Source organism: Carassius carassius, chromosome 43 (assembly GCF_963082965.1).
Source record: "Carassius carassius chromosome 43, fCarCar2.1, whole genome shotgun sequence".
NCBI lineage: Eukaryota > Metazoa > Chordata > Actinopteri > Cypriniformes > Cyprinidae > Carassius > Carassius carassius.
This window is the reverse complement of record NC_081797.1, coordinates 15,253,682-15,277,899: the sequence shown is the minus strand read 5'-3', so window position 1 is coordinate 15,277,899 and position 24,218 is coordinate 15,253,682. Positions and strand designations below refer to the sequence as shown.

Below are 24,218 nucleotides of genomic sequence, written 5' to 3'. Positions count from 1 at the left end.
ATTAAATTATCAAGGAAGTTTTAACTATTAAACTAAGTGATTTTACGATGTAATAAAAAATGCTTCCACTTTGCTGGCAGGTGTGTTTAATATAATCGGATCATAGGCACAGTTGTTTAGCAGAGCATGAATCATAAATTCATGTGCTCTTGCCTAGAGTCTAATATTATAAACTGAAGCAAAGTCAAGGCCTGCATTGACCCATTATTCAGCGTTTGGGTTAAAAAGGGTGTTTTGGTATTTTTGTACACCATACAGACTCGTTTGTAGATCTGAAAACATGCATTTGCTTCATGTTTCTTTCTTGTTTTAATAATAAGATAATATTGATTTTTAAATTATCATGTTGGTTACTTGTTGTGTTCAGTTGAGGTGGGATACGGTTAAGGTAAGGGCCAGGTTTGGTGGTCTGGTTAGGTTTAAGGCTGGTTTAAAGGTATAGGTGTAGGGCAAATTGTGTAATTATAGATGTAACTACAGAAATGACTTGTAGGAAGGTATTTTTAAATATAAGTACAATATAAAACATGTACACAAGTGCATTGTATCAAATATTAATTTAAATGGAAGTAGTAAAGACACTTAACATAAAGTGGTTCCATTTTTTTAATTAAACCCCTCTGATTTTCATTTTAATGGACAATAAACAGACCAATTTTTTTGTTTTTTCAAAAGCACACAGATTTATGATTCCAATCCAGTGCAATTAAAGTATTTAAGTTATTTCTATACTATTACAGCATGTATTCATATTTTGAATTGGCATTTATTTTACTTTTTTTTGTTGTTGTTAAATTTGTCATATTTAGCCAATTTATTTTTATTTCAGTTATAGATTAATCAGTTTTAAATACTTTAATATAAACTTAGTTGCAAACCCTAGTAAAAAAAATGGATATATATTTGAAATACATTTATTTTATTCTAAAGGTCTTTGCACACAGAGTCTGAAATTTTCATATGCGTTCTTGCATATTCGTCATCCTTTCCTATCAAAATGCTTGTTATAGATGTGAAAATCGAACCTGATCCGAATTTGATTTTTAAGTTTAATGGGATGTGTGTAAATGTCACTGACACAACGTGAGATCGTATTTGTATTTTAAGGTGCAAAAATTTCAGACTCCGTGTTCAGTGACCGAACAATAGACTGACTCGTTCACGAGTCAAGAACCGTTTCTGTCGGACGCGTCCGATTCGAGAACCGAAGAGCTGATGATACTGCGCATGTGTGATTCAGTGTGAAGCAGACTGACACAGAGCGTCTGAACTGAACTGATTCTTTTGGTGATTGATTCTGAACTGATTCTGTGCTAATGTTATGAGCGCGAGTAAACCGAAGGCTTGAATCAAGCCTTTCATCATTAAGTCATCACGTCGAGCGCAAAAGAACTGGTGAACCGTTTTCTTCAACCGGTTTATTGAATCGAACTGTCCGAAAGAACTACTGGTGATCCGAAAACCGATGCAACCGGTTCTTGACTCGTGAACGAGTCAATCTTTCGTTCCTTATCTGGCTCGGATCGGTGTTCATCTTCAGTTCTCTCTTCACAGCAGTTCAGTCAGTGTACTGTTTGAGTAAATGAATTACTCCGGGATATTGGTTTATTTGAACTCAGAGGAAGTGTCAGCCACATTAAAAAAGTTAACAGCTTAAGTCATTTGTGGATTAATGCATATTGGAGACGCGAACCGTTTAAAACGATTCAGTTCGATTTGGTGAACTGGTTCAAAAAGATCCGGTAACATCGAATGATTCGTTCACGAACCGGATATGACAAACTGCTTTGATTTGAACTCTCTCACAACAGACACGGAAGAGAAGACAATGCTGAATAAAGTCGTAGTTTTTGCTATTTTTGGACCAAAATGTATTTTCGATGCTTCAAAAATTCTAACTGACCCTCTGATGTCACATGGACTACTTTGATGATGTTTTTCTTACCTTTCTGGACATGGACAGTATACCATACACACAGCTTCAATGGAGGGACTGAGAGCTCTCGGACTAAATCTAAAATATCTTAAACTGTGTTCTGAAGATGAACGGAGGTGGAGTTATTAATGACAGAATTTTGATTTTTGGGTGAACTAACCCTTTAAGTATAGTTCAAATCTATTCCTATATTTACTGACATATCGCTTTAGACTTACTGACATAAATATTATAATGAAACTTTTATTTGGATGCACATTTCTCCATATTAAGACTAAAATGTGTTTTAATGCCACTGTTGAAGAGGGTTGTTTGATCTCTGAATAATATCAGTCTTTATATACAAAATATTTAAAGTGTCCCTGAAGTATAATTGCAACAGTTGCCTTTCAGCACAATTAAATATACTTTAGCATATCTTTATTTGTTCTTCAGCACTACTTCCACACAATTAACATGCATCAAGTACAAAACTAGTTGTTCTAATTGATCAGACTTTAATTATACGGGTTTAGTACACAAAGTACAATTGCAGGGTATTTTTATTAAGCACATTAATATGTACATGTATTTGCACTCTTCGTAGAATCAATTTTTCTTTCATTTTTGTGTTTCATTGTGTTTTAAGTCAGTTTTTTACATTTTTTTTTTTTAGTACTGCAGTGTAAGGGACAATTTGTTTAGTTTTTAAGTTATTTGTTTATATTCAAACATTCCACAGAAGAAAGTTTTACACATTTAAAATATGTAAATGACGACCGCATGTTCATTTTTGAGAGATCGATCCCTTTAAGACTCTTAAGATTAGTTGGAAGTCACCTTAACCAATGGTTAACTACAACATACTTCATTTCCCTTCTGAAACCACAGCCTCAGCTTCCTCCTTCCTTTCATACTCTGAGGTTTAATGCCTTTAGTGAAGCTCCGCCCACCTTCAGAACAGGAGCTCCAGCTCAAGGGGCAGGGAGAAGAGCGTCCTGGACCGCCTCTGCTATTTAAGCACCACACCCTTCACACCCTCCATAGCTGGGATCCTTCTGCACAGCATCTGAGATCTGCTGATCACTCAAAGTAAGCTCAAAACCTTTCCCTTCAGCTGTTAAACCTCTGTATTAAGGCACTTTATTCAAATAAATCAACATTCATTAAGCAAATTAATGTTCTCTTTTAACTTTGTATGGTATGAAATGCAATATATTGTCCTAAAAGGAACTCCTTTTCTGATAACACGAGCAATTTTGCATGCAAATCAACAGGATTTCTAGAGAAAGGCACTTTTAAAATGTTTTAAAACCATAAGGTTGTGAGAAACGCCTGAGAAATGGATGGATCTGTCTCACTTGCTGTAAGGAATTTACCCAGCATGCTCTCTCAAGGGTGTGTCGGTTTGCTTAGGTTTTACCAGATGCTGGGTTTTAAAATTACTGTTTATTGGTCCTGTTTTGGTCTAATTACCTAGTAACGGCATACGTAATGCCTACGTAATTATATATATATATATATAGAAGTCACCATTTTAAAACTAGCATGACTTTTTTTTTGTTTTTTTGCATTGGAAGTTAATGATTTGATTAGAAGTGAACTGTAATGTAGCAGTAAACTGCCCAGAACTGGCTTTTCTTGCAGTATCTCGTTCATCTCACAGTCTATTTATTTGATTTTAGCTCAGTCTTGACTCATTATGGTTGGATGAGGTGTTTTAAGTTTTTCTAAACTCAAGATGGGGCAATAGAGCGCTGTTCTCTGAACTGACATGCCCTCTGCAGTTCTGCATTACATAACTCTGTGAAGCATGTGACGGACGCTCAGAGTCTCCTCTGAAAGCTGAGAGAACCGATGTAAATCAGATGGTTTTGGCTGCTCTCCACAGGAAGTCCAGGATGTCGATGATACAGGAGTACTTAGGGCAGCTCACTCTGCAACTGGGCGGAGTAAGTTTTCATACAAAACAAATGATCTGTATTGAAGATGAACTATATACAAAATGAATACATCATCACATTGTTCCTCTCTCTAGGGGGAGGACACATACCCTACTGTGGTGCCAGATCCGAACTTTGATCCAGATAAGGACGCTGCCAGAATCGAGACCGCTATCAAAACTAAAGGTAAGAGAGCAGCAGCGCTGGAACCTGATGAGCTCATGAGAGCTTCCAGATGTATTTGTGGCGTCTTGTTTAAACCTGTAATCTGATGATGGTCACGAGCCATTAAACAACAATAGGCATTCATGTTTGGTTGTGTGCTCTGACCCGGCCCCTCTTTGTGTGCTGTGCCCATAATGAGGTGAAAACCGTCCAGAACGGGCAGCAGTGGTAGAAGTGAGTCATCATCCTGTCTGGAAGAGATCGAACCGCTTGTGGAACATTTGGAGCACATTTCCTCCCCCTCACCGACTCTGTGCTGTGTTTAGCTTTAGAAACTATCAGCTAACATTTGCAAAGGAAATATTGCCTGCATGAACGATGCTTTTGGAAGATTTAACCTTTTAAACTTAGCAAACTGTACAAAAATATCAACAAAAAATTGCATAATGTCTAAGAATTTGTGATTTTTTTTAACAGTTTTTAGAAAAAATGTTTTATGACCTTAGCAAATTTTTTCTTTATGAAATTGTTTGTAAAGTGATCATTTGAGCATACGCAGAGTAATATGTAGAGAGCCCTACATTTGGATTTTTGTTTTGTTTTACGTTATATTAAACAAAATTGTTTGAAATAATGTAAAAAAAAAAAAAAGGAAAAATAAACAATCTTGGCATTTTATATTAGAATTTTTTTATTAAGAGCAAAATATATTAAGTATTTTATTAAATAAAATTAATACAAATATTTTATAAAAATGTGTATAAAAATAAACGTCACAAATTATATAAAAAATTTTTATATAGATATAAAATCTAATATAAATATTGATAGATATTAAAATCTATAATAAATCTGTAAAATACGTACACTCACACACATACACATAAGATTCAAAACTGCTAAAAAACTTCATAAATATTATTTAAATGTACTAAGAAATCATTCAAAAATCATATTAAACTATATAGAAACATTTTAGACCAATAGATTTTTTTATTTTTTTTAAGTATGCACTTAAAAAGTAAAGTGACATTTTGATTTAATAAATAACTAAGCAAATGAAAATAACATTATTTGTTTTAGGGGTGGATGAGCAAACCATAATTGATGTCCTCACCAAACGTACATATAACCAACGGAGAGAAATCGCCTTCGCGTATGAGAGGAGAGCCAAGAAGGTCTGTATATATATATATCTATCTATCACGTGCTTCTGTATAAACGTATCCTTGTCCATTTTTTGACATAACACTCATATTCATCTCACTTTCAGGATATGATCTCGGCCCTGAAGGGGGCGCTGTCTGGCTCTCTGGAAACGGTCATCCTGGGCCTCATGAAGAGCACTGCGCAGTACGACGCCTCCGAAATCAGAGCCTCCATTAAGGTGAACGAAATATGAATGACTTTGAATTGAATTTGTATTGCGTAGATGAAGTGGGAGTGAAAGCTAGACGGTCAGAAACATAATGTCGGTGTGTTTGCAGGGTCTGGGAACAGATGAAGAGTCTCTGATTGAGATCGTCTGCTCTCGAAGCAAAGCTGAGCTCATGGAGATCAAGAAAGTCTACAAAGAATGTGAGGATGGGAGTATTGAAGTGCACTTATTAGGAGCACGAGGCCGTGATGTGAACTGTGTGTCTCATTGCAGTGTTCAAGAAGGACCTGGAGAAGGATGTTTGTGGAGATACTTCAGGAGACTTCGCTAAACTCCTGCTGGCTCTGGTTGAGGTGGGTCTGTGTGCTTTAACTAATATGTGTCTGAATTAAGATCCTGAGTGTATCTGTCACTTCTCAAACCGTGTGTTCCACACCAGGCCAAGAGAACCGAGCCCAGCTCCGTCGTGGACCACCAGAAAATCGATGAAGATGCCAGAGTGAGTTCTTATGGTTTATCTCTCATTGAAACATTAATGAATCAATATCTGAATGTAACATTTAGAAATCAAGCATTTATTAGAGCAGCAGTGTTTAAAACAAAATCTTATCCTAAATATTAAACTTCAGTTTATAAAGTTTATTATATATAGACAGTGTTGGGGAGTAACTAGTTACATGTAACGGCGTTACGTAATTTAATTACAAAATTATTGTAACTGTAATTAGTTACAGTTACTAAGAAAAAATTAGTAATTAAATTACAGTTACTTATGAATTTTTTTACGATTACAAAGGGGATTACATTTGAATATTTACACACATCCACATACAGATTTAACTGATTTCTTTCCCAAATTGCACTGACTATTCTGAGACATACCGCCATAATAATTTCCGGGATGCGGAAACACAGTCTGGTTCGTAGAATCCAGTCATAAAAACCGAATGCCTAACGCGGACGGAATATGCCACATTTTGGATGACTAAATCAAAAGTAGGTCAGTGCACTTGAATCAAAACATGACATCGACTAGTGTCTGTGAATATAAAGCCCCAAAAATGCAATATATGACTTATATGAAATCAGGCGCGGACTGGACACCGGGAGAACCGGGACAATTCCCGATGGCCTGGCAGCCGATTTTGCCCCACTATTTAATATCATTATTGTATAATTGCCTGCCGAATGTACTAAAGCGATCATTTGCGAATCCGCCATTTGATAATTAAATCTCTAATAGCCTAAGTCATGAATTGTTAGTCATGACTCGCGCGCTCTCCGCGCCTCCGCCAAACGGTTTGGATCAGACTCAGAGTAATCAATGCGAGAGAGAGAGAGAGAGAGAGAGAGAGAGAGAGAGAGAGAGAGAGAGAGAGAGAGAGAGAGAGAGAGAGAGAGAGAGAGAGAGAGAGAGAGAATGAGAGAGAGAGAGAGGGAGAGAGGGAGAGAGGGAGAGAGGGAGAGGGGACTGCTGGAGCAGAGAAGCAGAACTCCTGTTCAGGGTTTCACGTCAGTTTCATCTGTAAAGATGCTTTTTTGTCTTTGTTTTTTTATTTATTTAATCAAGCAGCAGCATGTTGCTCATCAGTCATCACTCAAAATACTATATAAAGGACATCATTATTATCAGTTGTAATGTTACAGTAGTAATTTAGCTGAAAAAAAATTCTGATTATTTTTTTATAGGTTTAGGGGGAGCTACGACAGACAACAACACAACCCTTACAAAAATTAACATTTTAATATTTAACTATAAATCCAGAGAAAATGGTTACTATTGTTTAACTGTGATAACCAAAAATGTAAAATTATTTTACAAATGTATTTATTTAAAAATAAATACAAATCCATTTGCAAAAATAAAAAACAAGGTTATTTTACTTTTATATAGGCTAATAAAAGCATGGTTAATTTTTGTAAGGGAAAAACATGACTCGTGTACAGTATTATGATTTTTCGATAAAGATATTGTAGTATTGTAGAGTATTGTATTGTAAAGTATAGTTTTGTTCAATCTTGAGTATTAAAGTCATGAGAGAGATGGATAACAGGGCAAAATAAAGAGACTAAAGAGAAAAATGGAAGTGAAGGTGCAGTTCAGGACAGAACTTTTAATTATTTTGCATGTCCCCAAATTAAAGATTTAAACTAAACCTTGTTTATGTCAGGTCCATACAAAAAATAGTTTTGTCCATGAATTAGTTTGTATGAGTTAGAATTTTCCAGTCTGAATTTTTTTCCCAGTCCGCCCCTCCTGTAAATTAATGGCAAATACATGGTTTCATCTACAGTACTACACATAGGCCTACTGAAGCTCGCAGTGTTTTCAACCTCTGCCGCCTCAATATAGGAGTACACGAGCACATAAACATAATTTCTAGAACTGCTCTGTGTCACTTCATGTGCATTTTACTTATTTTGAGAAAACTATCATCATATACAAAGAGACAGCAGTTTAAAAAAAAACACCAATGTTTCAGGAGTTTATTACACAGAATACGACACATGCTTATTAGATAAATGTATTTAAGTTGATGTATATGCTTTTATTTATTATTATTTAATTTTCACAAATTTAGAAAAGTAATCAAAAAGTACTCAAAAGTAATTAGTTACATTACTTTAATAAAGTAATTGAAAAAGTTACACTACTATTACATTTTAAACAGGGTAACTTGTAATCTGTAACCTATTACATTTCCAAAGTAACCTTCCCAACACTGTATATAGATATATATAATATATGATATATGTGTGTATATATATATATATATGTATATATGTGTGTGTGTATATATATATATATATATATATATATATATATATATATATACATATATATATATATACATATATATATATACATATAATTTTTTATTATAATTTTTTTATTTTTTTATTTATGTATCATTTGTAAAGAAATGACTTCTTTATAGAAATGATTTATGCCTATTCTATTTATTTACAATATTTCAATATTTTCAATGTGCTGTGCAGGCCCTGTTTGAGGCTGGAGTCAAGCGGAAAGGCACTGATGTGAAGTGCTGGATCTCCATCATGTCCGAGAGAAGCATCCCTCACCTCCAGAAAGGTCTGTGAGCCTTTCAACCCTTCCTTCCATCCCATAAGATAACAGCACACATATTATTATTATTATTATTATTAATGTGATTTTGTGTTGTCTTTTGGTAGTGTTTGAGAGATACAAGAGCTACAGCCCCTATGACATGCAGGAGAGCATCCGCAAAGAGGTGAAGGGAGATCTGGAGATGTCCTTCCTCACCTTGGGTGAGACTTCTCTTTGAAGACCTCATAAACCTCCACTTTCCTTGCAGTGTTGATGTATATCCTGTTGATGTATATGGTGAAGTGCTAGTCTGTTTTTGTACAGCTAGCCATTAGCCTTTCTCTTACAAAAGTGAACCATGGTTTTATTATACTGAAAGAGTAGTACATTTTTTTGGGGGCGTATTGAATACCATTTGTATAACCATAGTTTGTAGCAAAAGTTCATAGCATAGCATGTTTTTTGTTGTTGTTGTTGTTGTTGTTAAGTAAAACCATGGTGAATTTTCATAAGGGTTATCCTTGGACCTCGACATCAAGCGAAAACAAAGACGACACTTTAAAAAAATCTAATGAATGCTGGAATAGGACATACATAATAAGTGTTAGTGAAAGCCAAAAACACAACAAATGACTGATTAGCAAGTTGCTAGTGGAAGCTGGTATTTGGACTTTCTTCCACTCCACTTCCACTTTCTTCCACTTGCTGAAAGAGATCTATAAATGTTAAGTTTGTCAGCCCATGTTAGCGAATATGTTCTAGATTAAGAGTTTGGGGAAGCTACTATTAGCTCAGCAGCCGAGTCTAATCTCCGAATCTTCTCTTCCTCAGTTCAGTGCTTTGAAAACAAACAGCTGTATTTCGCCAACAGACTGCAAGACGCCATGAAGGTAACACACTTTATTCTTTCATGGGCTTGGAAGAAAATCTTCAAAGGATCTGCTGATGTTTCAGACCGTGTCTTGCAGTGGAATTGCATCAGGTGCTTCTCTTATAACGGTGCGCCGTTCTGTCTTTTAGAGCAAAGGGGCGAAGGAAAAGGTGCTGACCCGGATCATGGTGTCCCGGTGCGAGGTGGACCTCAAGAAGATCAGACAAGAGTTCAAGGCCCATCACGGGAAGTCTCTGTACCAGACCATTGCTGTACGTTCCTCTAATATTACTGTATGCCAGTGTATACAACTGATCCTATGTATTGATTTATATCTGTGTTGAATTTCCTCAGGAGCACACAAAGGGAGACTACCAGAGGGCTCTGTTGAGCCTGTGTGGTGGAGACGATTAAGAGCACGAGAAGGACATCCATCTCCTGTGCCTGGCCTTCAATATAGCCCCTGCCCTGCTTCAGCGTCCTGTACACACACACTCACTTAGACAGGAAATAACCACATGCTTCCTTTAAGAAGTAAGAGCTAAATGTGCCTTATATGGTTTCATCGACTTTTAGAGACAGAATCTGTCCAAAAAGAAAAGAATTTGAAATGATGTCGGTGGCTTTCTGGAGTTTCTTGCACGAAGAACATTCACTTCTTTCACAACATACCCCTTTCTATATGACAAAATAAAAGAACAGAGACCATTCATCTCTGCTTCAGTTTTTTATTCTTCTTTCTTTCCATGAAAAGCTTCTAACAACTCTATATTTGTCGTTTTTTTGCATTTAAATTATATTTAGATACAAAAATAGTTTGATCATTTAAACCACATTTAACATTTATAACATTGCTTGCTTTATCTTTTAAAATGTCTTTTTTTATTGCTTAAAATGTTTAAATTACTAGAAATTACTAAAATTACTAGAAATAAAAAAATTTAAACGAATGCAGGTCAAATGCATTTTTTTTCATTTCTAGTTGTGTGAATTTATTTTTATTTTTTTTCAAATATGTAATGTGTATACATAATGCAATTACACACACACACACACACACACCTATATATATATATACATACAGGTGCTGGTCATATAATTAGAATATCATCAAAAAGTTGATGATATTCATTCATTACATGCAGACTAATATATTTCAAATGTTTATTTCTTTTAATTTTGATGTTTATAACTGACAACTCAGGAAAATCCCAAATTCAGTATCTCAGAAAATTTGAATATTGTGAAAAGGTTTATTATTGAAGACACCTGGTGCCCCACTCTAATCAGCTAATTAACTCAAAACACCTGCAAATACCCTTAAATGGTCTCTCAGTCTAGTTCTGTAGGCTACACAATCATGAGGAAGATTGCTGAATTGACAGTTGTCCAAAAGATGACCATTGACACCTTGCACAAGGAGGGCAAAACACAAAAGGTCATTGCAAAAGAGGCTGGCTGATCACAGAGCTCTGTGTCCCAGCAAATTAATAGAGAGGTGAAGGGAAGGAAAAGATGCGGTAGAAAAAAAGTGTACAAGCAATAGGGATAACCGCACCTTAGAGAGGATTGTGAAGCAAAACCCATTCAAAAATGTGGGGGAGATTCACAAAGAGTGGACTGCAGCTGGAGTCAGTGCTTCAAGAACCACTACACACAGACGTATGCAAGACATGGGTTTCAGCTGTCGCATTCTTTGTGTCAAGCCACTCTTGAACAACAGACAGCGTCAGAAGCGTCTCGCTTCAAAAAAGGACTGGACTGCTGCGGAGTGGTCCAAAGTTATGTTCTCTGATGAAAGTAAATATTCTAATTTTCTGAGATACTGAATTTGGGATTTTCCTTAGTTGTCAGTTATAATCATCAAAATTAAAAGAAATAAACATTTGAAATATATCACTCTGTGTGTAATGAATGAATATAATATATAAGTTTCACTTTTTGAATGGAATTAGTGAAATAAATCAACTTTTTGATGATATTCTAATTATATGACCAGCACCTGTATAGTAAACACTGAAATTATTTAAATAAGTATAAGATAGAAAATAAATTATTTATAAAAGTACAAAGAATGGCTGTATATTTTTAAATGTTGCATGTTTGCACTCATTTAATTTAAAATATAAGTAAATAATAATAATGAAAAAATGAATTTGATTACATTTTATCTAATAGAATGACATTTACAAATATTTCAAATTTTAGAATAATAATATATTAAAACACTATACAAATTAAAGTTGTTTATTAATAATTTCAATAATTATTTAAAAATGATTTCATTCAATTATTAAATTACTATTTCATGAAAACGTGAAATATTATTATTATTATTATTAATATTATTGAAAATAATTTATTAATCATTTATTTTGGCTTGAGTGCTTTATTTAAAGACTACTTACTACTTTTTACGTTAGTCTTAAACCATATGAATGAATATTAATTCATGTCTATTGCTTTATCACTCAAAATTTCTTTCTGTTTTGCTTGAAATGTGTTTGTGCCCATTTCATTTAAAATATAATTACAAAAAATACTACTTGGTTTATATTTTATCTAGAGCTGGGCAACGATTAATCGCGATTAATTGCTTCCACATGTATTTTATTTATTTATTTTTTTTAAGTGGGCCTTAAGTTTTAAAACTAATCCACAAGGGGATCAACTGCAAATTTTAGATTTAAAAAAAAAAATATAAAATAAAAGGGTTGCTTTGGACCTATATTTATAGTGAAAAGCTCTATACAAGTAAATGGTATTTATTAATAGTTTATAAAAAAAATTATAATAATTTTATCTCATTACAAATACATAGAAAAATGTGTTGATTAATTTTAGCTTTAGAGCTTTAAACATATGTAAATAATATATTGTAATAATATTATTTTATTTTTTACACATACCATAAATGAGTCCCATATTTTCTGCCTTTGTATTTTAGGAAGGAAGTCCTTCACAAGGGATTCATCAAATATGCAGTGGTATCTGGCATCAAAAAGTTAGTAAACCCCCTGCCAGAGTCTTTCTGGGCTTCTGTGAGTTGTGTTGTGTGTTGCATTTGAACTGTATTTCCACTAGATGGCGATAGAGCCACAGCTCACAGCCGGAAACCATCTGCAGCTTGCTCTGGGATTACTTCGATGTCTGCAACTGCCTTTTTAATGATTCTTTTTTTATTATTATTCATTAACAAATACTTCATGTTTGATCTCCAGTGGAATTACCATATTTTATCCCTTAATTTTAAAAGAAATTAAAAAATGGTAACTTACACATTAGAAGAGCGCATTCCTGCTGTTTGAGATTCTGCTAGGGATAGAATTTAAATATGCTTTACATACATGCATCACATATCGCCACATAAAGGCTTTAATTACAAAACACTTTCCCTGACTGGATACTTGATGGAATCGAGCGTCGTGTTTTACCACCCAATCATTTCCATGATAATCACCCACAGCATATTGACACGCCTGAGCCAGTCCATTCATCTCATACATAATCGGCCAACGACTCAATGTCATTTAGATGAGAGTTTCCTCTCTGGATGTGCTTTATGAGAGCAATAAAATAGTTTTCTCACTGCCTCCTCCTGCTCATTCTTTGGCGAAGAGGCTTTATTTAGATGTTTTAATCATCAGTGTGTTTTGCTGTGTTTGTTTGGTGCTAATTTTTTAATTAAAAATGTTAATTTAACCTCCAGCTAACTTGATTAGCATACCAGAAAGAGGTTCCTCCACTAGATCTTTCCCCTGTTTAGTTTGTGGTCTCTGAGGGTGAGATCCGCTGAAGAGTTGACAATGCAGTTCTAACGGGCCCGGCAGGCCTCATTCCTTCAGAGAGAGAGAAACCTAATGAGAAAGAAACGTTTGGAGGAGGAAGATGAAAAAAGGGCCTAGATGTCTCTCACCTCTTAATGGACTTTCACATAGATGATGTTTCCCACATAAAGAAAATAAAGCAGAGAGGGAAATAATGCATTAAGAGAAACAGATTATTTATTATTTACTTAAAAATGTGTTAATAAAGGTATAGAATTTGTTGCATGGCATCATCTATATTATAATAAGTTTTTTAATTATTTTAAAAATCTTTAAAGATGAATTAGAAACAATGCAGGTTGCTTGTATAAAAAAATTAATTGTGAATTTCTAGCTGTTTTAATATTTGATAACATTACATCATTACTTTATATGCCATATTTCATAATGCATATTTAAAAGATATGCTTTTATTTACCAAATATACAGAAATAAATGTATTTTAGAGAATAAAAAGGTGTGTGTGTGTGTGTGTATAGGAAACTGCAAATTATGCAAATAAGTTAATAAATGAATAGAAACTAAATTATTTATAAAGGTACAAAGAATCAGTGTATGATTTTAAATGTTGCATAGAAAAAGATTTTTCTTTCTGCAATTACAGTTTTATTAAGCTACCCAAAAGAAAGAAAGAAAAAAAAAAAAAAAAAAACGTTTACCTGAAAGATAATCACACTTTATAAGGCAACTATGTATTGTTAATGATTTTTCTAAACCATAAATAAAAGAAAGATTACTAGAGTACTTTTATTTATTTAATTTATAAGAAACATTTTTTTTAATATAATGTTTAATTCAGTGAGTTATACTTGCTATTATTTGTGGGATTTACTAAAAAAAAATATTCTAAAACATTTTCTTTTTCCATTTTAAAAAGGATCTAGAACCACTGTGCCCCTGTTTCACTCGAGGACAAAAAATCCTTCTAAAGTTTATAAGTCTTAAAATTTATTATCATTTTGTGATAATATTGATGAGGACATTACCCCTTTGTGCTGTTTTATGTTTATTGCCAATAAAAGATAAAATACAGAGTAAAGGGGGTTAAAACAGTATTTTGCAAAGCAGGCCTGAGATTTACATCCAGCTCCAGTGACAGATTAATGTCTGTGTCATAAAGAGGAGAGTACCTCTCATATTTTTTCTGTTTTATGTGGATGTACAACATGCTGTTCTTCTCGAAGGCTGGCCTACAGGGACCCACCATGAATCCGGAGGCAACTCTCTCCCGGATTGAAACGACGCAATTTAGCTCGGCAAACGCTGGCATTCAATCATTCAGATAAGACCTGGAGCCCATGAATGTCAAAGGGAGACCACAGCACCAACAACACGGCGGGACTTCGCTGGAAACACGCCGGTGTGGGAAGAGCAAATGACTGACGTTTTCAAATGGCAAGGTGTCAAGTATGTTCAAATATGATTACAGTAATCTAAGTGTTCAGCGAAGGGGATTTGTCTGCGGATCTCAGAGTGAAAACAGTATATAGGCCTGTTTTCATAACGTCCCACTAACACAAACAGTGATTTAGTAAAGCAGCGTCAATTAAATTCTACACGCCATGAAAATGTATGAAGTGATGATGTCTTCACGTCGCTAATTTATTTAATTCTTACCTTTTATAGGTTTAGTTAAAGTAATTTGCTACTATTGCGAGTTTAGCCTGAGTCGCGTAATTTTAGGCTATAGCCTACTTAATTCGTTGATGCTAAAGCTTAGCGTTTTCCTCTCTGAACATAGCCTTTCAAAGTAGGCCTCCGTTTGATAGCGTGAGCAAACGATGACATCTCTACACACTAGAAAGTTGAATCTTAGTCCAGGTGCGCTTTTCTCTTCAGAAGTTATAACTGATCAAAAATTATTTGTAGGCTACTTTTTAGCAACTGTATCCAACTAACAAAACTGAATTATAAAAATGTTTTTGTGCTGATGTTTTACATACTGTACATTTGTCCAATAACTTTACACTTTAAGAGAACCTTTCCAAAACATAGGCAAAGTTCATAAAATGTTTTCTCTTAACTTTGGAGCCCTTGAAGTGAGTGATTTTATACTGTCGTAATTATAGTGGATAGTTTACACGTGCATTTGTTGCTGCCATAAAGCAATTGTGGAATTTCCTACGCCCTAAACAATCCAATATACTCCCAAAACAGACATTTGGGAGGGGTGCAGGAAAAAAAAAACATGGAAGCATTTCGCCTTGATAGAAGTCAGTTTATCATCAACGATTTTGAGCACGATATTTCAGAGTAAAAAAAAACTTGCATGCCATTGTTTTAAACAAGAGTTGCAGGTAATGCTTAATTCCCGTCAAACGAGTGCTTGTTGTTGCGGTCTCTAGTAAATTGTTTTTGTTGTTTTGTGTCCCCTGTTTTCAAATGTGAAAGTGTTGCCATCTTCTGGACAAACCAATTAGTGCACTGTATGGGTTGTAATGTACTGTATACACACACTAGATTACACATTAAAAATGTATTGGACTTCACTCATGTTGCGAGACAAAATATTGCCAGAAATGTAAAAAATTTAAAACTAGATTAATGACTTTTACTTTGAAGTTTATGCTGAAAACAGAGTTTCGTAAGACGCGTTAGAAATTGTGGAGGCAGATATCACTTTCAGTTAAGTTCAGGTCGAGGCAAGTGCATTGAATTGTGGGAAACAGTATTAAATTAACAGTATTATGTTTTTTGTGTTTTTTTGAAGCTTTGATTGTGTTTACAGTGTGCCATATAACATGTGTTCATCACTGTATTTTTCACACAATTAACTTATCTGTATACCGCTGTTTTCCCTGTCATAAAAAGGGGCTGATGACTGTCCCTCCTTCAGAAATACGTAACGAGCTCTGATTGTGCCAGCGGTTCCTGTGTTGTGATTCGACAGCAGCTGAGCGCACGCGGCCCTCCTGGAAACGCGATTGGGCTAGTTTTGAGAAGGAAGTGGGCAGGATTTGTTTTGAAAACCTGGCAATCCTGATCTGAACGCAGGTGCTGGAGATGTACTTCTAATCACAGCATGAAAAACGCATTCAATTTTTTGCACAGCCCTACCATCTAGTTAACAAAGCTAAACAGCATTGCCCTTTGTGTAATAAGTTACAGAAACTGTTAAACGCACAAACTTAAATAAAATACACTTACCGGTTGTGGTCCATAAACAACGCCTTCTCCAGACAAAGAGGGAACTGCTCCATCTTTCAGGAATAATCTTTGTGCGAATCCGGCATTAATCTGATAACTGAGATTTAGGAAGCTCGCTGTCTTCAGCAAAATGTGCTTCACATAGTTTTACATGTGGATTATAATTTTCGGGAACTGCGTTAAACATAAATTGTAACCATTGATCTCTAAGTACAGCATCCCTGGGAAGCCCAAACAAAGATGACTGGACTCCGAGATGAAAATAACAGCGTTTCGAAGACATGGCGACAAATGCACTCTTCAAACGCAACTCTTCCTCCTTCTCCGTACGAGCGCAACAAGACCACGCCCCCTTTTTTGTGTATTCCTGTGAGCGGAGGTTAGTCAAAAACTGTTTTAGTGATGTCATTACTGCAGGAACTAGAGGGATGTAGTCCAAACTGGTCGTTCGTTGTTGGCGAATTCTGTTAAATAAAATATCTCGCTTGGCATTGAACTTTGAGCTTTAGAATTTTACAGATATTATTTATACTCTAACAACAACATTACACACTAACTAAAGTTTGAAACATGGGATCACGAAGAACGGGACCTTTAAGTGCAGCGTGATCTTCTACTTCTCATTTAGGCAAATGTAGATCCTGCCGCAATTATCTACTGTACATTTAGAAAACTTTATAAAAAACTACTACTGTGGCAATAGTGAGCGTAGTATGCTAGTATGCTATTCTGTGAGTAGCCAATGAAACAGCACTTGGTTGATTTGTCGCTACAGTTCTCTGTGTGAATGCCCCTTAAGAGAGCTCATCTGTTCATGCTCTAGCAGACAGCGGTCCTCATGAATATGGAGTTGTATAATTCAGATTTTGTCCTCTCTTGTCGTCTCTATTGATGCCCATGGCCTGCCTGACTACTTGTGCAGTGCTGGGTATTTAATTATGGACTAAACAGGGGGAGTTCCTAGTCATAATGGTACAAAGTGTGCATGCTTATCAGTATATTTGTGTGCGTGTGTGATCCCATGTCCTCCAGCTAGCAGTCTTCCTGCCGTCTTGTTCTCTGGAAAACTGTATTTCCACAGGCTAGGCCAGAAGAGCTACTCTTCATCCTCACCAGCTACCTAAAACACAAGCAGTCTGAGAGCACCAGAGTTTGATTAATATTTCCTTAATTCTCATTATTTTCTATTTCGGAGGTCTCGGCTGTCCCGTGGGTTCATTAGTGCTGTAGTCGGAGGTGCGTATGGTAAACAGCGACCCCAGCCTCTGTACTCTACCCTCTGGGCAGACGGGCTCCGCTGAAGGACTGACGTGTTGAGAGGTGGCCCGTCTCCAGCAGACGCTCTCTCTCTGGATGGGAAGACGAGGCTGGTGCCTTTGGTGTTGTCATGACAGCTTCCTTTTATGAGGCTCAAACTCAGACAACAGAGGTAGTCATTCTGTCACTACAGCACAGGATAGGACTGAAACAATAGCACTGAAAAACACTGGCAACCTTTCTGTCTCTGTTTAATGTTGCTGGCTGCTATTAATTAGTTACTCATGGATGCATTTTCGTCATTTATTAGTTCAAATGTGGAAATTAGCTATTTGTTCGCATTCTTATTTTCCTCAATGGCAGTTGCTTGGCTGGCTAATGCCATTTTGTTTCATGTGTGTGTGTTTTTTAATTGGGTCAAACATTACATTCAGAAACATAAGTAGCCTATTTCTGTTTCTTAATTATACATGGTATCACATGTAAATATGACGCAAACTGTTGAGAAAAGTTGAGTGTTTAGATTTACGCCGTTCGCTACAAACTTGCTTTCTTGATGTTGATTATAAATACATTATGTGATGTTATTTATATTATAGATTAGTGTTTTGACCTTTCCAAATCATCATCTTCCAACGTGACAAATCGGTAACTTTTCTTGGTCAATCGTAGTTATTGAAGGGCAGTAATGCTTTTAAGAGCCACTAGGGGAATAGCTACTAAAATATACTAATTTTATGAATTGTTTTATTGGTAATAAAATTGTATTTTCTTGGAATATATGTCTACTTTTAAATGATTATAAATAGAGCAAGATGGGTGTATAATGTGTGTATAACTTATAACTTAAGCTAGCCAGCTAAACTGAGTCCACAGACAGAATTTTAAAGATCTAGTAAAAGGAAAAATCAATTCATTTTTCATTTCATGCCGACTTCAGAATCTAAAATGTCGATAGCAGTATTATGCTTCCTTTCCTTAAATTCAAAAGAAAATCCCAAAGTGCACTTTGAGTAGCTCCTTAAATGAAACAAAAACATTCAAAATGGCGGACAGTTAAGAGAAATGCTGATTGTATTCAGGGCTCAAAAGTATCATTAATGTAATTTTGTGTGAATTATTTTTTTTTTTTTACTAAAATTATATTTTACACTATAATACTGTGTTTTTCATGATATTATAGTGTCATTAGCTTAGCAACATGCTAATGTCAAACTCCGATATAAATAAATGAGTCAAGTGCTATTGTTTGCATTTTGCTTATTATGCTGCCTTAGATTATAGTATGCAGTATACAGCAAGAATAGCTGCTCAGTATACACATTGTAAAATATTTACATATTGTAAAATAACTCTATTTGCTGGCGTAATAGAAAAACACACAAAAAATGGTTTGCATATCTATTAATTGAAGTGCTCCACCAAATATATTAACTAACACAGTGCCGGGAAACCTAAATATACTACTTTAACCAAAGAAAACGGCTGGAAAGACGAAGTTGTCTTGATGTGCTGAACAAAGAAAGGGCGGGATGGCTGGATTCCTTCAGTCAGTGTGATCAGCAGTATGTACTGCTTTAGGCCTGTCTGTTTAAGGGCTGCTACAGGGAGCCCCGTCTTTCTCCCCTGTGTGCTGACGCTTGTGGCAAAGCCTGGGTTCATCCTCTCTTCTTCTCCAGCTTGCTCTGCCTCAGCCTCTTTTCACGCCCCGAGCAGCGCTATAGCAGCATTACTGCACAGAGAAGACTTGGAGAAAAGAGTCTGTTTTCCAAAGGTTTGCAAAACAACAGAGAAGCCTGTAAGTGTTGTTTGGACTGGTTGAAATTGTGCAGAATTTTGCAAAAAGCTAAACAAAATGCATTTACATCCATTTTTACAATAGACCCTTTTTTATAATCAATATAATATTCTGTTTAGTGCCATAAATGTTAAGCTGATATAGTTATTCTGAGACCTAGAAAAAACATAATAAAAAATAAGTAGTGAACAAGTTTTTATTTAAACTGTTTTATATTTAAACCTATTATATATTTGAAAAATGTTTGTCTGCTTAGTCCAAGTCTGTTGTTTTGCGAACTTCTAGCAAACCATTTTGTTGTCATATGAGAATGTCCAAGAGTTTAATTTAGTAATTTGTAAAACTAAAACTGAAATTAAAAACAGATTAAAGGTCTATATATATATATATATATATATATATATATATATATATAGCTAAAATTAAAACAAAAATCTAACCACATGTAAGCACATTAAAATTGATTTAGAAAACATTTTACTTTACATCTTGAACATGTTTACGTGTGATTTGTGTTTCATTCATTTTCTGTTAAATAAATCAAGAATGATAACTGATCATCTACATACAGTAGTGTGAAAGATTTACCACATTCTGGCAAACAAATTCTTGGTTTGTTTTCAGTTTGGTGTGTGCTGGTCATGCGGTGCAGTCAGTGGCACAAAGCCAACGGCGCTAATCATGATCGTCCGTGAAGTGGCTCTAATCATCTGTTCAGCTGCCACGACTCTCCGGCTTGTTTGTGCAAGCCAGTGACTGTGTACACACAAGATATTTGTAATGGTAACTTCTTGAGAACCGGTAAAGGCAAACATTACGGGAGGTTGCATATTAATACAAGCTTCTTCACTATACAACAGACACTGTTCCCGAGTGAGTCAGGGTCAATGAGGGGAAGCTGGAAAAACACGTTTGCTTCTAGAGTCAGAGTTTAATCCAAAAAAGATGGCCGCGATGGTATTTGTTTATTCAGTCCTTTTAAAATGGGTCTTGAAATTGAGAATAATTTGGTAATTTCACAGGTCATCCAGTGGAAGATATGTCATCATATTAATATAATAAATCATGCTTTGCATAACATTTGTGACCTTGGACCACAAAACCAGTCATGAGGGTTAATTTTTTGAAATTGAGATTTATACATCATCTGAAAGCTGTATAAATGAGCTTTCCGTTGATGTCTGGTCTGTTGTGATAGAACAATATTTGGCTGAGATACAACTATTTGAAATCTGGAATCTGAGGGTGCAGAAAAAGATCGAAATATTGAGAAAATTGCTTTTAAATTTAATGAAATTTACAAAACATCTTCATGGAACATGATCTTTACTTAATATCCCAATGATTTTTGGCATAAAAGAAAAAATGATCATTTTGACCCATACAATGTATTGTTGGCTATTGCTACAAATATACCTGTGCTACTCGTGACTGGTTTTGTGCTGCAGGGTCACATTTATGCTATGCTTAAAGGTGCTCTGAATCTTTCATATTTCATTTTATAAAGAAAAACACAACCACAACTTTGAGTGTTATAAGTCTCCTTGCGTTTCTGTATGTGTGAATTTTACCATCTGCCACTGAACCTCTAACCTGTGAATGCAGTCGGACTGGGTCAAAGGGCTTTTAATACACGATTGTCACGCTACCTTAATCCTGTCTCCTGAAGACGGGCCGTCACCAGTGTCCTTGTGAGGCCATGCGCTAGACTGCTTTAACCATTCCCACACACACACACACACACACACAGCAATCCCGTCATGCAAAAGATGGAAATCAGCCCCACATCCACTCAAGCATGAACCAAATGTCAGCCGCAAGCCAGTGAGAGAGAAGAGTACTGCTATTAATTAGTTCACTGAAGAAACATTACGTTTTTACCTGTATGACACACAGTCATGAAGATCTCCTCATCGCTGTTGATCTGCTGGAATAACTAGGATTTACACAAGCTCCAGTCTGGATCCAGAACACCTGAGAAGAGATGATGCTGACCCTCAGAGGACCCCAGATGATGCTAACCCTGAATCAACAACAGAACTAACAATTATTGCTACAAGTCTGACTGCATCATATAATAATTATTAATAATATTAATAGTGTTCATCGTCTGGCTGACTACGTCTTGTATTAATTTTTCTAAAAATCCTGTCATACGTGCACAAACTGACAGTCACCACTTATAATACTTTTAATAAATTCAAAGCCTACTTGCTTATAATATTATATATATATTACCGCTGTGTCCTCTACTCAGCAAGTCAGTGGGCCAAGATGTCAAAGTTTGAATCCAAAAATAGCTTTTTTTTCTTCTTTTTTTTCAATGAGTTTTGAAAAAGTATCTGTTAATTCATCACTACTTGCTCTATCACAACACTTTGAAAAGAACAAGGGGATTGGGCGGGAGGAATCCATGGCTGACAACACGTTTCCCGTGTGACACTTAACCTGTGGAGCTTTTGGATTCTCTCTGATCGTTCAGTGTTTGGTACATGTTAATTAACCCTAGGGCATAGTAGAGAGTTACAGCTTTGAAGAAGAAAATATCACAGACATCAAGAGGTGAGATAAAAAAGGAGGAGACAAAAAAAATATCTTTACCACGAGCAGTTGTTTTATCGCACATCGCTCAATGTATTCTTGACTGGTTTGATTCGGCTGAGGAAGGTGCGCTCGGTACGTTTGAAAGCACAACGTTGCAAAGGAAAGCACAACGGTTTGCGAAAGTTGTTCCAATACACTTTGATGCAGACATCCAGTTACCAGTTTTTGGAATCCCATTTTGCTGTATTTCCATTGGACTTCCTCAAAATGCATTGCTATGCATCAAACCCGCTGTCAGAGCTTTGTAAGCGCCCTTAAATGTACCCTGGACAGACTGACCCCGTTTGTGTCGCTCTCAGCAATGGAAATGTGTCTGAAAATATGGTTCCTTGCCTACAGCCATCACACAAAATATGCGAGAAGTATTTGACTGTTTCTGCTTCTTTGAAGACGTTTGCAGACGTGGTGCTCTTTTCCCTCACATGAAAAACACAAAGCAAACTTTCTTTTTCAGAGAAGGGTGCGCAGAACTGCATTGCTGACAATCTATACATCAACTAAGTTGTGTGTTAAAGGGATAGTTCACCCAAAAATGACAATTTTGTCATCATTTACTCCCCTGATGTTGGTCCAAAACTGAGAAGAATTTTAACTCAAAACCTAAGCAACTGCATATCAGCATGCAAAATTTCAATGCCCTACTCTGGCACTGGCAAGCACCTATAGCACCTTAATATTGTAATGGAGATTTTTTTCCTTTTTTCAGTAAATAAACATCTAATGATGAACTTTAGAGAAGCACAAGATGGCAGGTTGAGTGTTTGGAGGAGAACTCTGCTTCATCTGTAATCTCTAGTTGGGATGGGAGTTCTTATGAGACCACAACACACCTGCGGGTGAAGTCTGGAGGAGCACGGATCAAAGCGCTGCCCTGGGATACACACACTGATCCTGAACCAGCACATTTCAAAATGGCTACCAGCACTTCGTTCTCTGGAGAACCCAGAGGAAATGGAAAGAAATGGGTTTAAACACATGTTTTCCTTCTGCTCTTTTCAGAAAACTGTCAGGAGGAGACAGCAGAAAGTGTTTTCTTGTGAAAGCTCTTCTGGATGTTTCATGAGACGGAAATCGGAATAAAATTACGCTTTTATGATGGATGAATAAAGGTAATCACCAAAGATGTCACCAAAACATCGCCTTGCCCATATCATAGAAAATTTAAAACACAAATAAGCCAATTTAAGAGATTTGTCATGCCAGCTTTTTGTCAAAATTAGCCTGTAGCAGATTTACACACCCCAAAAGTATACATATATATATATATATATTATTTAATATTAAGTTTTTTTCTCTTATTCAAGCTGTGAAGTATCCAGTTTTGTGTCTTTGATTTCTTCCCCCTGCTTTTTTTATTTTTCAAAGCAAAATTTGTCATGTTATGATTTACCTCACAGCTGGCTGGTTTGGTTAATAGCTTGTAACTCTTTATCAGAGACATTTTGGGGAAATTACTTCTAGAACTATGGGCGCACTTGCTTTCCTGCCCCAACTTCCTGTTTCAATAGGAAAGTAAATGTGTTTGTGTTGGAATTTTGTTGTGGTCTTAAATCTCATTTACATCACCAGTTTTGTTTTCCTGTCCCGAAGCGGTATGCACAGCTAAACTACTTTATCTGTCAGCACTGCAAATACAAACTACAACAGGGAATTTAAAAGGGATGTTAATTAACACTCTTTGTAAATAATAACATGCAGCATGATATACCCACACAAAAAGAGGACAAAAAACACGCTCACAAACGCCTGAGGTTTTCTACCTCTTCTAATAAGACATATATTCACTCCGCACCTCAACTCGCTAATGTAGTCTGGAGTGCCACGAATGCAGACTTTTGTTCTAAAACTCAGCAATCTCAGAAATATCACAAATATAAACCCATATCTACACTACCATTGACATGATTTGTAACATTATAAATGTCTTTACCTTTGAACAATTTAAGTCTTAAATCTATTTTTCACAACTTACTGACTTTAAACTTGGTAGAATGGTAGTGTATTTAAAGATAATTGTATATAATGTAGTATATAATAGTTTATATGTACTATAAATAAAAAGAGAACAGTAGTCTTATAAGAAAAGCTTTGTATGAATGCAATTAGTCATGAATATGAAATCGCTGGCTTATTATCAGCACTCATGTACTAGTGAATCTCATTTTGTTCTCTCTCATCTTGATCTTCTGTAACAATGCTAATGCAAGTCATGGGCATTTTAAAATTTTCATTTCGCTCTGTGT

At 35.6% G+C, this 24,218-nt stretch overlaps 1 protein-coding gene across 1 annotated transcript; it reads left to right on the top strand.

The window, feature by feature from the left end:
• Positions 1 to 2,828: 2,828 nt before the first annotated feature.
• LOC132124905 (annexin A2-A-like) lies at positions 2,829 to 10,054 on the top strand. The gene is made up of 13 exons (XM_059536059.1): positions 2,829 to 3,007; positions 3,807 to 3,867; positions 3,954 to 4,044; positions 5,107 to 5,201; positions 5,297 to 5,410; positions 5,511 to 5,601; positions 5,675 to 5,754; positions 5,841 to 5,900; positions 8,402 to 8,495; positions 8,597 to 8,692; positions 9,303 to 9,361; positions 9,492 to 9,614; positions 9,697 to 10,054. The coding sequence occupies exons 1-13, from the start codon at positions 2,844 to 2,846 to the stop codon at positions 9,754 to 9,756; spliced, it is 1,188 nt and encodes a 395-aa protein (XP_059392042.1). The 5' UTR covers positions 2,829 to 2,843; the 3' UTR covers positions 9,757 to 10,054.
• Positions 10,055 to 24,218: the final 14,164 nt, after the last annotated feature.

Excerpts from the sequence above, each read along its gene's own strand:
- LOC132124905 (XM_059536059.1), top strand. The coding sequence starts at position 2,844 with ATGCCTTTAGTGAAGCTCCGCCCACCTTCAGAACAGGAGCTCCAGCTC. Across the intron at positions 8,693-9,302 it reads GATGTCCTTCCTCACCTTGG|TTCAGTGCTTTGAAAACAAA; the intron begins GTGAGACTTCTC and ends TCTCTTCCTCAG. Across the intron at positions 9,362-9,491 it reads GACTGCAAGACGCCATGAAG|AGCAAAGGGGCGAAGGAAAA; the intron begins GTAACACACTTT and ends TCTGTCTTTTAG.